General features: G+C 36.1%; 1 protein-coding gene across 1 annotated transcript in view; it reads left to right on the top strand.

The window, feature by feature from the left end:
- fat2 (FAT atypical cadherin 2) overlaps positions 1–17,024 on the top strand; it is a 73,916-nt gene that overhangs the window by 32,975 nt on the left and 23,917 nt on the right. The window contains exons 15-19 of the mRNA XM_001920023.8: positions 5,272–5,483; positions 8,275–8,412; positions 8,608–8,751; positions 12,997–13,194; positions 16,051–16,852. Coding sequence (XP_001920058.2) covers positions 5,272–5,483; positions 8,275–8,412; positions 8,608–8,751; positions 12,997–13,194; positions 16,051–16,852 — 1,494 coding nt within the window. The remainder of the gene's footprint in view (positions 1–5,271; positions 5,484–8,274; positions 8,413–8,607; positions 8,752–12,996; positions 13,195–16,050; positions 16,853–17,024) is intronic.

Below are 17,024 nucleotides of genomic sequence, written 5' to 3'. Positions count from 1 at the left end.
ATTTCATTCAACAAGTGCACTGTGTGTTTCGTTTCAAACACGTTGATAGACAATAATGCTTATAAATGATTATTATATTATTATTATTATATTATTTTTTTTACTTTTTAATCATTTGCCTAAAATGATTTATTTCAAGATGTGCTATCTAGACAAAATGTGGTATAAGTGTGACAAAAATTATTTACTGCAAGTTCTCCACTGTTGTTTCAGAACAATTTCTTTCTCTTTAGTTGAAGTTTGCATGCTTGAACACATATTATATAAATACCCTGTATTTCAGTAGTAATATAATATAATATAATATAATATAATATAATATAATATAATATAATATAATATAATATAATATCATATCATATCATATCATATCATATCATATTATATACAAAATATAAAACTCAAGTGCAATGAAATGCAATTGCTGGAATATTCTTTGTCATAAAATAGATGCGGTACTATAATGGCCTTATTAATATTATGATTTTATTTTTTGCTTGTCAAAGTGAAACTCATCAATCAGGCATTAATCGGCTTGCACTTTATTACATTGCCTTTTTTCCTTTTCATGCAAGGTCAGACTGAATCATTTTAGGATTAAAAAAAAATAAATGTAATTCACTGTTGGCTGTTGTTCCTAATTAAATGCAATGAGAATCAGAAACACTGATGGATTCATGAGTAATATGATTTTCATGATGCAGCTATGTTTTACAAAAATAATAAAAACAGCATATTAGACAATCTACTTTGGTGAAAAAAAAAACGTGATTTAATTAACAGCAAAATAAACTCTTGACATTTCAAAAGAACGCTTAAATCAAGGAGAGTTTAATGAAATGTCAGAAAATACAAGCTCATGAACAGTGGTCTACCAGTTAGTAAATACTGTCAGATTATCTAAAAGTAAAAAAGTGACCTCAGAAATATTCAAATAGACTGAAAATATGCATACAGTACCTTAACTTGATGGATGAACTGCATGTTTGCACATGTTCATTAAAATTGAAAGGTTAATTTTTCACAAGTGACTCATTTTGCAGGTTACTGTAGGCTAATTAACTTCATTATTTTCTCCCACCATATAAACCTTTGTCGTGGTGGATGGCATGTTTAATTCTGTGAATGACAAAAAGGCTGTGAGGGGTAAAAGTACAGGTAACGCTATATTTTACAGCCCAATTCAATGCATAGGTACACTCTCAGAAATAAAGGTACAGGAGCTTTCACTGGGGCAGTACCTTTTCAAAAGATAGATATTTGTACCCAAAGAGTCCACAGTGGTACCTAAAGGTGCACATTAATACCCAAATGTACCTAAAAATTATCTTTGAGGTACCATTAGAGACCCTTTAGGTACAAATATGTACCTTCTGAAAAAGTACTGCCTCAGTGACAGCTCCTGTACCCTTATTTCTGAGAGTGTACTCTATATTATAATAGTTACGATAAGTTTACGATAACTATATTATAATAGTTATGATAACTAATATAATGATAACTTTTATGATAGTTACAATAAACCCTGTAGTTTCCTTGTTTGTCTTAGGTAAGAACTGTACATCTAGGTGCAAATTGTGTAAAAGTAAAAGCAACAAAGTAAAGTTCAATAAGATGCAGTTTTTGTGTATATGGGTGTTGCTCATCATTCAAGTGAGCCATGCATTCTCATGGCAATTATGAAAATAGGCAAAGCTTCTTGACAGGTGATTTGTCATTATGAGCCGAAGGGAAGTAATCCTAGATCATTGTCAATAAAATATTCATATGTGCGACATCAACATTCGACTACAAGATGAGCTATTATGAATATAACATAACCGTTTTAGACATCTTGTTTTGTCATTTCAGAAACGCATGAATCATCCAAACCCTAATATTTTTCCAGTTTTTGGATCTTCCAGTAGATGTCACAGTTTTACATCTTATTACTCTCAGTTCAGCATCACAACGACAAGATCTGTTTGCTGTGATCTCTGTTCTGAAGTTATTTCTGTCGTTCAAAGTAAATTCAAAAAATGAAAACAAGGCACATCTCACACTGAAGCTTACTGCAGTCCAAATGGATTGTTATTTTTATGAATACCCAGCCATTTCTTCAGCACACACCGCTCTCTGTTTTACAATCAAATGATCTACAAATGCACAGTTCATGGTGAAATGCAGGGAACACTGATGCACATTCAAGTGCTTACTGCGGCTGTCCGCTCTCGTATTGAACACAAGCTCTGTGTTCAAGTAAGAGCACAAACACACCTATATTGACAGAACATGTGCCAAGGACAAACACGGTGCTGTTAGTAATAATACGCCGGTGGATCTCTAGGAAAGCCATTAAGTGACACAACATAGCCTCTGATCTTTAAAATCAATAAAAAGAGACATTACGGGGAGCAATTTTGCACTTGTTGAAAACTGGAATTTTGAGCTAAGCAAAAATTGCAATGTTTTTGTTGTTCTGCGCCTTCTGAGAATGTGAGCAGACGTGCATGTTTGTAAGAGAAGTATAGGACTCAGTCAGTGGGATGATTCACATGTACTTGGTGTGTAAAAGTACAGTTGACTTTGTTATGTTACCCTAGTAAAAGTGGTCATTTTCATCTTACAGTTGTTGAAGCACACAGTTTGTTGATTTTTATGCACATTTAAAGTACTAAATGATGCATGCGCATTTATTTTGAAAAGAAAGAAATTTAAATACCAACACTTGTACACTTCTGCTGACTATGAATGATCATTGAAGTGTGCAAACAAATAAATATAATAAAATATACCTTACTGCCTTGTATATACAGTAAAATTGAGTATAAACTAAATCTGTGTAAATGTTTACATTCAATAATAAAGAAATCTCTTGTGGCAACATATTTCGAGAAGAATGTCATGCAAACATTAGTTTTATTTGTAATATATGATACATTAGTTGAAAGATGCATGTGCAAAAAATATAAATATATTATTTACATTTTTTCTGTAGTTAATCAACTGGAGATTTGCTCTGACCAGATCAGTTGAATCAGTGAGTTGTTAACTGGAGATTCAGCCTGATTCTATTGTTTGTATCATTAAGTCTTTAATTGGAGATTCAATCTAGCATGATTATTTAAATCAGTAACTTGTTAGCTGGATCTGACTGTATCATTTGTATCAATAAATCATTTAAATCTGACAATTGTTACCTGGAGATTCGCTCTGACATTTGCATTATTGAATTGTTAAGATTCAATCTGACAGGATCATTTAAATCAGAAATTTAACTGGATCTCACTGCATCATTTATATCATTGAATTATTTGAATCAGTGAAATGTTAAATGGATAGTTGCTTTGACCAGATCATTTACATCCTTGAATCGTTGGGATAATTTAAATCTGTAATTCATTAACTAGATCTGACTGTATTGTTTGTATCATTGAATCATTTGAATCTGTCAATTGTTACCTGAAGATTCGCTCTGACCAGATCATTTGTATCATTGAATCGTTAACTGGAGATTCAAACTAGTATGATCATTTAAATTAGTTAATTGTGAACTAGATCTGACTGTATCATTTATATTATTGAATTATTAACTAAATATTCAATCTGACAGAATGATTTAAATCAGTGAATTGTTAAGTGGAGAGTCGCTCTGACCAGATCATTTGCATTATTGAATCGTTAACTGGGGATTCAGTCTAACAAAATAATTAGAATCACTGAATTGTTAACTGGAGACTTGTTCTGACCAGATCATTATTTGGAGATTCAATTTGTCAGCATCAATTAAATCAGTGACCTGTTAGCTGGATCTGACTGTATCATTTGTATTATTGAATTGTTAACTAAAGATTTAATCTGACAGGGTTGAATCAGTGAATTGTTAAATGGACAGTTGCTCTGACTAGATCATTTGCATCATTGAATCCTTAACTGGATATTCAACCTGACAGGATAATTTGAATCAGTAAGTTGTTATCTGAATCTTAGTGAATCATTTGTATCATTGAATCATTTGAATCTGTCAATTGTCAACTGGAGACTTGCTCTGACCAGATCATTTGCATCATTGAATCGTTAACTGGGGATTCAGTCTAACAAAATAATTTGAGTCACTGATTATTAATTGGAGACTCGCTCTGACCAGATCATTTGCATTATTGAATCGTTAACTTGAGGTTCAGTCTGACAGGATCACTTGAATCACTAAATAGTTAACTGGAGACATGCTTTGACTGGATCCATTTGGATCAGCAAATTGTTATTTGGCTCTTACTGGATCATTTGAATCAGTGAGCTGCTGACTAAAGAACTTCCCAATTCATGAATGAATCGTTTGTGAACCTATTTTTACATGAACTGACAAGAATGAACAGGAGATTTCTCCAGTTCAAAACAATGAATGACATGTTTATATGACATGCAGTGGAACAAAAGTTCAATATACAATAAAGTAAAAGAAAACTTTTTAAAATATAAATACTCTGATAAAGTGCAGATACTAGACAAAATGTGCTTAACAAAATAAAAATATTTTGTGTGACTGTCCACCCCTGCCCGTAGTACATTTTGTTTTCAAGAGTCAGGTCTAAAATAGCAGCATCTACCCATAGTGCGCAGAGCAAATCCCATCGGTTTTCCGTACACTTTAGATGAATCAGCCTCTTGTAGGACTCAACCACTTTGCAAAAACAGAAAAAGCAACATTGCAGAAAAGATATCAGCATTCAGTCCGACTCCACTGGCCAGTAGGCCTGCATAAGAGTTATTAGTCACGTTTGAACACAAGTTTACTGTGTGGTCAGCTGATTCAGCAATGAAGCAGTATCTGACAGTATTAAATAGTGCTTCCCTGAATCTGATTTTCAGTCAGCACTATTCTGCACTACACATGTGTTAGCTACACACAGTACAGCAGCATTAGTTTGGACAGAAATCTAAATGCAGATGAGCTCAAACAGTGAACAGATCTTTCATTATTACACCTCACACTAGAAACAAGAATTGTGCTCCAATAAACTTCCAGACCAGCTGGTAATGCCTTGCTGTCACTGGGGAAATTAGATTTAATTTGCCAGTATTGTTCACACTTTTATTAAGCAATATCCAGCAGTATTTGGACTTTTTTTTTTGGATATATTTTGCTAAAATGATGCCAGTTTTTATTTTTTAATTACTGACTGGTCAGTGTACATTGGAAAACTAATCGAGATATGTATTTTGGATGTTTTCTGCAAATGACTCTGAATGCTAGACAGGACTTGATGTGATTTCTGTTGCTGTGTGTCACAGGTTTGCTGTCGGTGAAGGCTGCGCTGGATTTTGAGCGCTGTCGCGAGTATTACCTGTCAGTGGAAGGGGCAAGGGGCAAACCACTGCTCAGTGACATCGCCATGGTTATCATCAATATCACAGACGTCAACGACAACCCTCCTGTCTTCAACCGCAGCAGCTACAGCACAGTGATACCAGAGGACATTTCACCTGGAGAAATGGCTCTGCAGGTATCACACTTCCCCTTACCTGTCACTAAATCATACAGCGATAAAGCGCTTCAGAATTAGGCTGACTGTGTTTTTCTGGAAGATGCACTGCTAGGCTGTGTTCAAAAACTTTGTCAGATGACTTGTTGCCATGCTGTTCAATCAGGCTTTGGAGGCAGTGTGTGTGCATGAACGCAACTCATGAAACTAATTTCAGAGTGACTTCTGAGCATACCTGTTTAATGGTTAAATTAAATTTTGTTAAATTACTGTGGAAAAAAGTTGTTCAAAAACCCTTTAGATGTAGCCAAAATATGCCAAGATAAATTTACATGAGAAGCAAAAATGCTGAAGACCTTAAGTGTTATATAATAGTGTATTTAGACATTTTTCCTCCCATGGTGCTGAGTTTACAACGAGGCTGAAGGGACCCGAGGTGAGAGGCAGAAGAAATCGATATCAAATCACAAATGTAATCGGGAGCCGAATCAGTTAGAATTAGTTAGAATTTAAAATTAAAGTTTGTGATTTTTGTCATTTTGTTTTGTATTCATACTTTCTGTTTTAGTCACTTTAGAACTTAGATAGTTAATTGGTTACTTATATAGTAATTAGTTGCCAATGTATTGCTTTTTATGCATTCATTCATTTTCTTTTCGGTTCTTCTGTTCACAAAGTGTGGTTTATTTATAAACTAATTTTGAGAGGATCACTTGCTTATGACTGAACACGGCTGGTTCAGCAAGCATTAGCTAATACACAATCCACCAATCAGTCAATTCCTAACTCACCATAAATAACTATAATTTCTTACCTCAGTATCTTCGTTTGAAGAATCCCACCTTTCGCTCCTACTCTTCCTTCCTTTCTTGACAGGGTGGCATGGTGGCCCAGTGGATAGCACTGTTGCCCCACAGCAAGAACGTCACTGGTTTAAGTGCTTACCTGGCCAGCTGAAGTTTCCGTGCGAAGTTTACATGTTCTCCCTGTGGGTTTCTCTTAGGTTCCCCGGTTTCCTCCCAAAGTCTAAAGACATGCAACATAGGGGAATTGAACAAACCAAATTGGCACTATAGACAAGCTCTAGCCAGCAGTATTTTTCGACAATGATGTATAATTTGTCACTTATGAAAGGGGACATCCACCCGAGCTCAAACTCCAGTCTCACCCTTCAAACGGGAGGGAGCCCCAGGCTTGAGGATCTTTTGAGGATCTCAGGGCTCTCTCCCAGGACAGCATGACAAATACGCTCTATTATCAATCATCAACTAATGTTGAACACTTGCAAGAAAACATAATGTTTTAATAGCTAAATATATCTATCTATAATGGTGGTGAGGTGGCGCAGTGGGTAGTGCTGTTGCCTTAGAGCAAGAATGGCTGGTTTAAGCCTCGGCTGGGTCAGTTGGCATTTTTGTGTGGAGTTCACAGGGAGTGCATGTTCCCCCTGTGTTCGCATGGGTTTCCTTCGGGTGCTTTAAAGACATGCACTATAGGTGAATTGAATAACAAGGTTCAACGCTAAGGATTTTTTCTACTCGTCCGATCGTGCCAGTGGTTCATATTTTTACTTGCCCTGCCAAAATTTTCAATGGCCCCACCAAAAAAGAAAGGGAAGTTAATAGCTATTTTTTAGCCACATATTTTAAATAATGAGTCAAAATTAAAGTCTGTGAATCTAGGATTTCAATACTTAAAATAAAAATCAAACAAAAAGAGCAGTATGGAAAATGTGGCGGTATTTTATTGCCATTTGAAATTATTTAACAACGGGTGGTGGAATTGTCAAGCTGAAGTTAAACTGTAAAAAACATCACATTTTTTTTGATGCATTGTTCACACGTAAATGTCTCTTCCAAGACGTTAGAAACAGATATTTTCTTTTAGCCTTAGAATTTCTGAGCCTTAGAATCGCTGTACTGGTTGTTACCAGGTTACGTTAAAAAATGTAATTCTCAATCAGAAAAGAGAAACCAGAAAGCAATAAGGTGTTTATCACATAAGAGAGAAGGTAGTGTTTAAAGACTTAAAAGCACAAACTTAAAATGCACGCAACTGATAAATAGTCACAGAAAAATTAAATGTTAGTGACAAGGCAGCACTGTCCCAATCGGGCCAGTAATGATCCGGTCTACTGTCCCAAGTGTCTGTCATGCTGGCCCTGGGCCGTCCTTATTTTTGAGCCCTGAATAAGCTAAATTGGTTGTACTGTAGTGTATGTGTGTGAATGAGAGTGTGTGGATGTTTCCCAGTGATGGTTTGCAGCCTGAAGGGCATCCGCTGCGTAAAACATATGCTAGAAAAGTTTTCGGTTTATTCCGCTGTGGTGACCCCTAATTAATAAAGGGACTAAGTCAAAAAGAAAATGAATGAATGACTCTATCTATAATATCTAATATACTTCTATAGCCTAGTATTTATTTTTACTGTTTTATTTTTCGTATTGTCTTTGACTTGATATGACTGTAACGTGTCTCAGAATTTCTCCACAATGCTTTCTATGAAGCAAAGTAAAGCCAACTGTTGTCAATATGGCGATGGGATCGAGACAAGCTATTGTGGCAGCTGTTGAGTGAATGATTTACCGCATCAGTCAGTTAAGCAATCAGAAAAACATTTTGAACGGAGCAATCAGCTAATAGTAATGGTATATGAGCACTCACTGTCTGCTCAGTTAATCGTCGTGGCATTAGCCGTGTCTGGTGCAGATCGCTGGATTAGAAGAATCTGCAATAATCTAGAGCTTTAAAGCTTTGCTTAATACCACTCAGGTGTGCTCATCTTCCTTTCATTCACTGCTCATCTGTCTCAGGTAAGAGCCATCGACCTTGATGGGCCTCCAAATAACTTCATCATCTACTCTATTGTGAGCGGTGATCCAAAGCAGCAGTTCAGCATCGACCCTCGCACAGGCTTTATAACACTGCGCTCCATGCTGGACCGAGAAGAGGTGAGCTTCAGTTTCCTTCCCAAATCACCTCCCAGAACACGTATCCACTTGTTTTATCTGGGATTTTTAGTTGAATCCTCTGATCACAGGCGAACATTTTAATCTCTCCTGTGCATATTTGACTACAGATATTGAACATCCGTGCCATCATGTTCATATCTTTATAATCCCTCTGACACTGCTCTCGCCTTTCAGATAACGCACTACTCATTAACTGTGCAAGCTGCTGATGAAGGCGATCCTCCTTTATCCTCCGCCGTCCAGGTGACCGTGACTGTATCTGACGTCAACGACAACCCACCCATGTTTTCCAAGATTAATCACAGCCTCATTGTCCAGGTAAAAAAAACACAGACTTTGTCCAAGAACTTTTTTGCTTCTAGACCAGTTTGTCACTTACTTTGAAAGTGTTTCAGACAACGCAGTGTAATATCATGCCTAATGATCTAGAACAAATTCACATTAGCTTTAGAAATAAACCTTCAGATATAACAGGATCTCAGAGCTTATTTCAGTGTAAAAATGAAAACTTTTTTTTAAATAGACCATTGCTTTTTTCTCTACATCAGACACCACTTTTCAACCACACAATGGGCTTGTTTACATGTTCATCAAATTTACTGATAACGGACAAACTCTGCTTTTTGAAATAACCACTTATGTGTAAACCAAACCCAGAAATAAAAGTAAACTGTTTATAAAAAAACAGTTTTACAAAGTTTGTAAAAAAAATTATAAAAAAATAATATATATGTTTTTTTCCAGGAGTGAGATCAACCCCAGTAGGCATATAATGTCATAAGACATCAATATTAAGTTACATTTAGGTCGTGACATCAGATGACCAAAATTCAATGTCTAGCCAGCATCCAAGGGCAAATTTTGATGTCAAATTACGATGTCAAATGACGTTGATATTTGTTTGATTTTAAGTTGTGTTGGAAAGTTTCCAAAATCCAACATCTTAAACCAACGTCATATTGATGTCAAATACTCAAAGACATTTATTTATCAGGTATGACAACCAAAACATAACATCTGATAGACTTTATAGTGGTAACCTCTACATAACGCCAAGCTGTAAAATCATTAGATGTTGATATTTGATTGATTTTAGGTTTGATGTTGGACATTGACGGCAGTCTGACCTTGGGTTTTAACGTCTTCACAATTTTCATTTCCAGACAAAATGCAATGCCCCAACAACATTGGGGTAAAAAGTCGGTCTGATGTCCTGTTAACATCCTGTGTTTGTTAAGACAATTTAAGTTTAATGTAGCTTTGCACTCTTAACCCAATTAGTTGACTTTACTACACTGTAAAAACCAAAAGTTTAGGTAACTCAACCCATTTGAGGAAATCGATTGCAAAAAAAACACTTAAGTTCAAAAACGATCCTAATGAGTACTGTGAACTTAATCCATTTGAGTAAACAAAGCAATTTGAGCACAGTGAAACCTAATAAATGAAGATAACTCAAACCAACTGAGCACTGTAAAACCCAATAAGTTAAGGCAACTCAAACCATTTGAGAAAACCGATTGCAACAAACCATTTGAGTCAAAAAACAAATCTATATGGGTACTGTGAACTTACTCTATTTAAGCTGAGGTAATGAGGTATTTAATTAACTCATTACCTTTAATACTGAGTTCAAAGCTCTTTTTAAATTAGTAGAATTACTCTCAGTCAATTTTGAGTTAACTACTCTTATTTCATTTGATAAAGTTGACTGTTGGGTTTTACAGTGTATACAATTGCGTGGAAGTCCATTGCCTTAATCCACTCAAATGGTAGATATCAATCAGCTCCCTTGTTCAGAGGTCAGTGCACGGATGAGATCGCCATCCATTTTAAGTGCTGTACCAGTCGCAAAGTTCTTCCAGTGCACTGAATCGTTAGCGCGAAATATGATTCAAATCATCAAACCCAATGACAAACGAAAACAAAAAGAGAATCCATTATTATTATATTTATTTATGTTAACATGAAAGAGCATAGCTAGATGTGTTAGGAAAATTCTAACAAACATTTATAATTGTTTAATTGTTGAAATGTTTGTGTTATATGAAACAATAAAATTATAGCTATAATGCATGTTTTAAATACTTAGTAAAGTGAATATATGTAAATCATTAGCTGTTGTTTATAAACTCCATTTTTTGATGTTGTGCAATGAGGAGTTCTATGTTAATTCAACTTGAGTTATTCACCTTGTGTAAAAACGTAAGTGTTCTAAGGCAACAAGTTTCCACAAATTTTAGTAAAGTCAACTGTTTGGGTTATAATTATATCTGACAAGATAAATTCAATCAGTTGGTTGTTAACTAAAGATACACTTGGACCAGATAAGTCATTGAATCTTCAAATAGAGATTCAATCTGACAGATTTTTTAAATTAGTGAAATGCTAACTGAAGACTTACTCTGACCACACTATGTAATTCAGTGGGTTGCTGCCTCAAGAACTGATGCAATTGTATCAGACAAATTCATGAATCAATCAGAGGCATTTTTAAACTAATGTTTATACATTAACTGAAAAGAATGGACTATTTTGTGAATCTGAGAGACCAGAGACCATCCTCTCAGAGCAGATGATGATTTCTCCAGTTCAAAACAAGGAATAACATGTTTTATATACATGCAGTGCACTTGCGGGATTTATTTAACTTAATGCATCTAGTCTGGAAGGCACAAGTGCGTCACGTTACTTGTGCATGCAAGCCATGCACCTCGATTGGAAACAACCAACTTGTGCAAACTCTTGAAAAGACACGATATGCAAATGTCCCCTAAAAGGTGCCTGCATTTGGGATCTCCATCAGTTGATCTTCTTGCACAGACATGGTGGATTCACCTAATTTGTTGACAAATGCGCTGCGGATCCATTCTTTGGCAGTTCGTAGGTCTTTTACTGGGGTTTTCCTTTTAGCAAAGAAACTTTCCAAAGACATCTGTTTCTTGCTCATTTTGCTGCTTGTAGGTTAAATTTGGGCGCTCAAGTGACCGAGATGTAACAAAGAGAATACAGTCATTTTTCAAAATAAAGGCAAGGAGCAGCGTGGTGCATCTTCGCCGTTGTGGGTGTCGAGAAGAGTTGAAATCAAGTCAACTTTATGGTAATGAGCTATGATGCGGTTTAGCGGCAAGCAATCAGAATGTAGAAGTCCACCACTGTGAACACTGGTTCCAACCACAGTTGTTTCCAAGGGTCTAATTATTGCGGTTGCCAGATTTCCAATTGTTTGCAATGTTTTCTTATAGAAACATACATTTAAAAAGTTACTGGGGAGTTACTAATGTGAATTAATGTTATATATATATTTTATATATATATATATATATATATATATATATATATATATATTTTTTTTTTTTTTTTTTTTAAGCAGGAATCTCATGCAACAATACAAAATAGTGTTGCTGCTTAGGAATATTTCAGACATATGGACACATTAGATAATTAAGTGGTAAAACCACACCACATGCAACTTGATCTTCCATTGTTAAATGAATTTGATAAAAAGTTCACAACATTTATTCATTGTAGCTAATTTTGATGCTCTCGCCGCCGAAGCTGAAGACAGACAGTGTTGTCGCCAGGGCAGCCACAGCGACCTTTGACTTTCTCACCGCCTTCAGTGTCAACACATTTAACACATCTACAAGAACTTGTGTCAGCTTGTTAAACATAAGTTGGTTTAAAATGTGAAAGCATGCAGAGAATCAAGAATAGGATTGAGCTCAGATGCCTTAATATATATTTTATGAATACACAGTCGTCATCACATTTCTGCCTGCAGCTCCACACAGGCACACAAAAAGTCAAGAGTTCAGGCTAAAGAGCCTATCAGCCATGTATAATCTAGCCATTTTATGCGTCACTGTTTGAACCATCTTTTTACCCCTTTGGAGTCAGCCGGATCTATTGCTTCTAATTATAGGCCCAACTCTGCTGACTTGGAAATATTTTTCACACCTCATTTATTTCCACCCAAGGTGTCTATGTCTTTAGAGTGCAGCGGCGATTTGGCACCATGTAGGTGGTCAGTAACAATTAGACTCATCTCTGCCAGCCGAGCACTCCATTTCAATTACCTGTTCCAGTTGTGCCAGCCTGAAGGGAGACGACGAGCACATGTCGTCCAAATCCGTAGCACTTTGTTGACAAATGCAGACAGAGTGATAAAAATCACCATCTGTTCTTTCAGTGTTTTCATTTCGACAGAATTGGGGCTGTTTCTTCAAGCCTGCATTTGCTTTTTTTTCGCTTGCTTGTTTGCACAGAGGAATCTGGCATTGAAAACGAGTCCCGTGACAGAAATACGCTATTGATTTTCAAAACAGCAAGAAACAGATAAACATCAGGACAGATTGATCATGGTTATTCTTTTCCAACACTTCTGATGATTTGCCTCTGACACATTTTAGAGGCAAGAATGGTCCCGATCAAAAGCAACAAAGAGATTTATGTTATTTGTTTATCTTGTTTGAAGAAAGGACAGCTACTGTACAACTTTTCTAAAAGTCAGATGGTTTTTTCTAAACGTGCGACTGATTAATGGTGTTGTTCTGGATGCAGGAAGGGGAGGCTGTGGGCAGTGGGATTTTGCAGCTGCTGGTAACAGACAGAGATACGCCTCAGAACGGCCCTCCCTTCTCCTTCCATATTGTCTCTGGAAACGAGGACAGGAGTTTTCACATTGACCAAGGAGGACTGCTGTCCGTATCCTCCCAGCTGAGGAGGAGAGGCAAGCCGCAGCATCTGCTAAAAATCCAGGTGAAATATTCCTTCTATTAACTTCAGCTACAAGTACAGCATGTTTACAGCACATGCTTAGGCATAGTTGACCCACAATAAAAGACTGTCATCAATTACTCATCATTATGTTCTAAATGTTCAGTCATATTAGCATTCATTTTTTTATGGAATGGTTTTATGGAATAAGATTTTTATTGTCTCTTGTTTATGGCTTAGTTATTTAAAAAGCGAAGCTCACAAAGGACAAATCCTCAAACCACACTGCATTCTGCTGGCCAGTTTGTTAAATTTAAGTAAATAATGAATGTGAATAATGACGGCTGCTTTCAAAAACATCAAAAACATACCAGGGATGTGCAACATGATTATTATAATTAATGTTTAAATGGAAATTTTGCAATCACTGTTTTCCTAATCCCCAGATGTCAAAAAATTGATTCATTTAAAATAGCATTACAAAATATATGAATCAAACATTCTGCTTAACAATGTTATCCAATATGCATGTGGTGCATCTGCCTTGTTTAAAAGCCTTTCTATATTCATCTTGAGCATTTAAGGATTCTCTGTTAACTATTCTGGACAGTTAAAACACATCAATGGATTTGCTCTTCAGTGTTGGGACTTTCAGCAGTGAAAATTAAACCACACTGAACTAAACTAAACTAAACTAAACTAAACTAAACTAAACTAAACTAAACTAAACTAAACTAAACTAAACTAAACTAAACTAAACTAAAACTCTGAAAAATGGACTGACACAGTTTCAATTTAATATAGTCTTCTATGTGAACTGCTTTTATCTACATTGGAAAAGCGCAGTAGAATAAATGAAGAAAGATGAATTGAATTGAAATAAATTGAATAGTTCACCAAAAAAAAAATGTACTTATTAGTTACTCACCTTCAAGTGGTTACAAACCTTTATCAGTTTCTTTATTCTGCTGAACACAAAAGAAGATAATAAACATTGACTTCCACAGTAGAAAAAAACACTTAGTCAATGGTTACAGGTTTTTAGATTTCTCAGAAATAACTTCATTTGTGTTCAACAGAAGAAAGATAGTTTTGGAACCATTAGAGAGTGAGTAAATTATCACTGCATTTTTAGTTTTTATAGTTTTTATTGTATGTCCACATTCAAAAATTTTAACATCAAAATGTATAAATGTGTTAGAGAGTGTACAGTCTTAAAAATGAAAAATAACAAAGTAATAACATACAAAATTGTAAATAACAAGAATTTTGTGTTCATTTAAGAGAGCTCTTTTATGTATTCCCAAAGGGGAGAACAAATTGACCAAAATCTGTCAGATTTTTAAAAATGTTTTTACCTATGTTGTCATTGGTAAGTTTGTCTAATGGTAGCATGTAACAATTTATTATATCCAGATTTTTAAAGATAGAGTCTGTGATGCAGACCAAAGTAGCAAAATACATTTAATACATTTTTAGTTACATATACCAGGACAATAAATAACTGTAATGCATCTAACAGATTGTTCACATTAAGATTCAGTAAATACAAAGCTTAGGTCATATCAAAATTTAGCTTTAGAATATTTTCCAGTACCTTATGCATTTTCTTCCAAAATAGCAAAATTATGTCATAGTCCCCAAAACAATGAATGAATGTACCTTCATCTTTTTTACATTTGAAACACATCTGTGGCATTGGCGAACATTTTCCTTATTTGTATAGGTGTAAGATATATCCTATTAAAAAAAAAACATGGGCTCATGGATCCCAAGAGAGGTACATTTCGGGTATGTATCATCGCATACAGTGTCCCAGTCATTCTCTTCAATTGTTACATTTGTAGTTTTAAGTGAATTATCCCTTTAACTATGGAATCAATAGGCTGTATATGACCAATAAGTACAAACTGAATAATATAATCAACATTTTCTCTGTGTTCAGGTTTGAAAATTAATATTGTACATGAAAAGTTCACATGGCAGCAGGCAAAATTGAATGAAATGCAGTGTATTGACAATGTTTATGGGTATTAAAAATAAAAATAAATAAAATATGTACAAAATTCACTTTACAAACTCTTAAATATTTTACATTTATTACAACTATGCTGTTAATATTAATATTAAACCCTGTTTTAACTATTCTATTAATTTAAATAGGAATCAGAATTTCAAACTTGTTTGCCACCTTAGTGTGGAGTTTCTGTGTGGAGTTTACATTTACTTTCCATGCTCACATGGGTTTTCCCTGGGCCCCCGGTTTCCTCCCACTGACCAAAAACACATAACTTAAGTCAATTGACTAATCCAAATCGGCATCATAGATGCGCTCCCAGTAAGTAGTTATATCTTAAGAGCAATCACTATCTGTTCATTAGCTACTACAGCAGGAGAGTTTTCAAGATCTACCAGAGCTCAAACTCCCCTCTCGCCCTTTAACAGGAGAGAGCCCTAGGCTTGAGGATCTTATGAGCTCAGAGTTCTCTCCTGGGACAGCATGCCAAACAGGCTTTATAATCAATCATTAGCTAAGTGTGAACTCTTGAAACGGTTTTAGTTACAGTACATTCTAAAAGGTTTATGGTTCCCATTAACGTTTTTCAAAATATCTGCTTCAATCTGCTTCAATCTTTAACAGAAGAACAAACACATGCCATACAGGTTTGGAACAATATGAAAGTGAATAAATGATGACACAGTCTTTCATTTCTAAATGAATCACACCTTCAAACAGAATAGAACGAGTACAGTAGTGGTTGTAAACTTGATTGCTATCTGTGAACCAGTGACTTTACCACCATCTTCAATAATTTAAAGAGATACCTTAAAGGTCAGTGCACTGTTCACATGTCACAATACTTTTTTTCACACTTCACATAAATATCATCTCCACAGGTCACTGACAGCGGCCACCCTCCACTGTCCTCTATCTGCGTGGTGAAGATCAACATCACAGAGCAGAGCCGGTATCCACCTACTGTGAATCCGCTTGAGATTTTCATCACCACTGCTGGTGGTCCAATCTTGAAGAGTGTCATCAGCAAGCTGCACGCTACTGACCAAGATCCCCAAGATGTACTGTCCTACAAGCTGGTCTCCGAGGGCCAGGACAAAGGCCTGTTTTCTGTGGACACAGTTGATGGAAAGATTGTAGTGGAGAAGAACCTGGATCCAGGCCTGTATCACTTGAACGTGAGCGTGACCGACGGGAAATTTAGCATCTGGGCTGGAGTGAAGGTCCATGTTTGGGCTGCCACTCAGCAAAACCTGGATCAGGGCTTCACACTGCAGTTGGCTGGAATTTCTGCAGAAGAATTCGTCTCTGACCACTGGAGAGGCCTCCAACGCAGCCTGGCTCAGGAGTTAAACATACCCCGACAAGAGTTGCACATCGCCAGCTTGCAACAGCAGCCAAACTCTGTCAACACTGAGGTTTTGCTGGTCCGGCGTGCTCAGGATGGTTCCGTTAAGTCTGTGCCTGTTCAACGTCTGACTGGGGTTCTGTCCACTGTAGAAGATACGCTGGGTTTGAATGTCTTAAGGCTAAAGCATGATGGGTGTGTGGGTGCTGGTTGCCCACCCAGAGGTTGTAAGAACACAGTGGTGATGAGGCAGGGGAGGATGAGTAACTACGCCACAGCACGGATGAACTTCATAACCCCGCAGCACAGCTGGGAAAGCATGTGCACCTGCAATGGTAGGCAACAAAGACCACCAGTATCATAATTGCATTCCACTCGGGATATAGGCAAACCCACAGACCTTGAATATCATCTTCATCTATATTATCTTATATTATCTTTATTTTGACTACACTGAGTTTGCTTTTAAGTATGTTGACATCCTGAAATATATAGCAAAGATATATA

Source organism: Danio rerio, chromosome 14 (assembly GCF_049306965.1).
Source record: "Danio rerio strain Tuebingen ecotype United States chromosome 14, GRCz12tu, whole genome shotgun sequence".
NCBI lineage: Eukaryota > Metazoa > Chordata > Actinopteri > Cypriniformes > Danionidae > Danio > Danio rerio.
The sequence above is the reverse complement of the archived record's forward strand: the minus strand, read 5'-3'. Positions and strand labels throughout refer to the sequence as shown.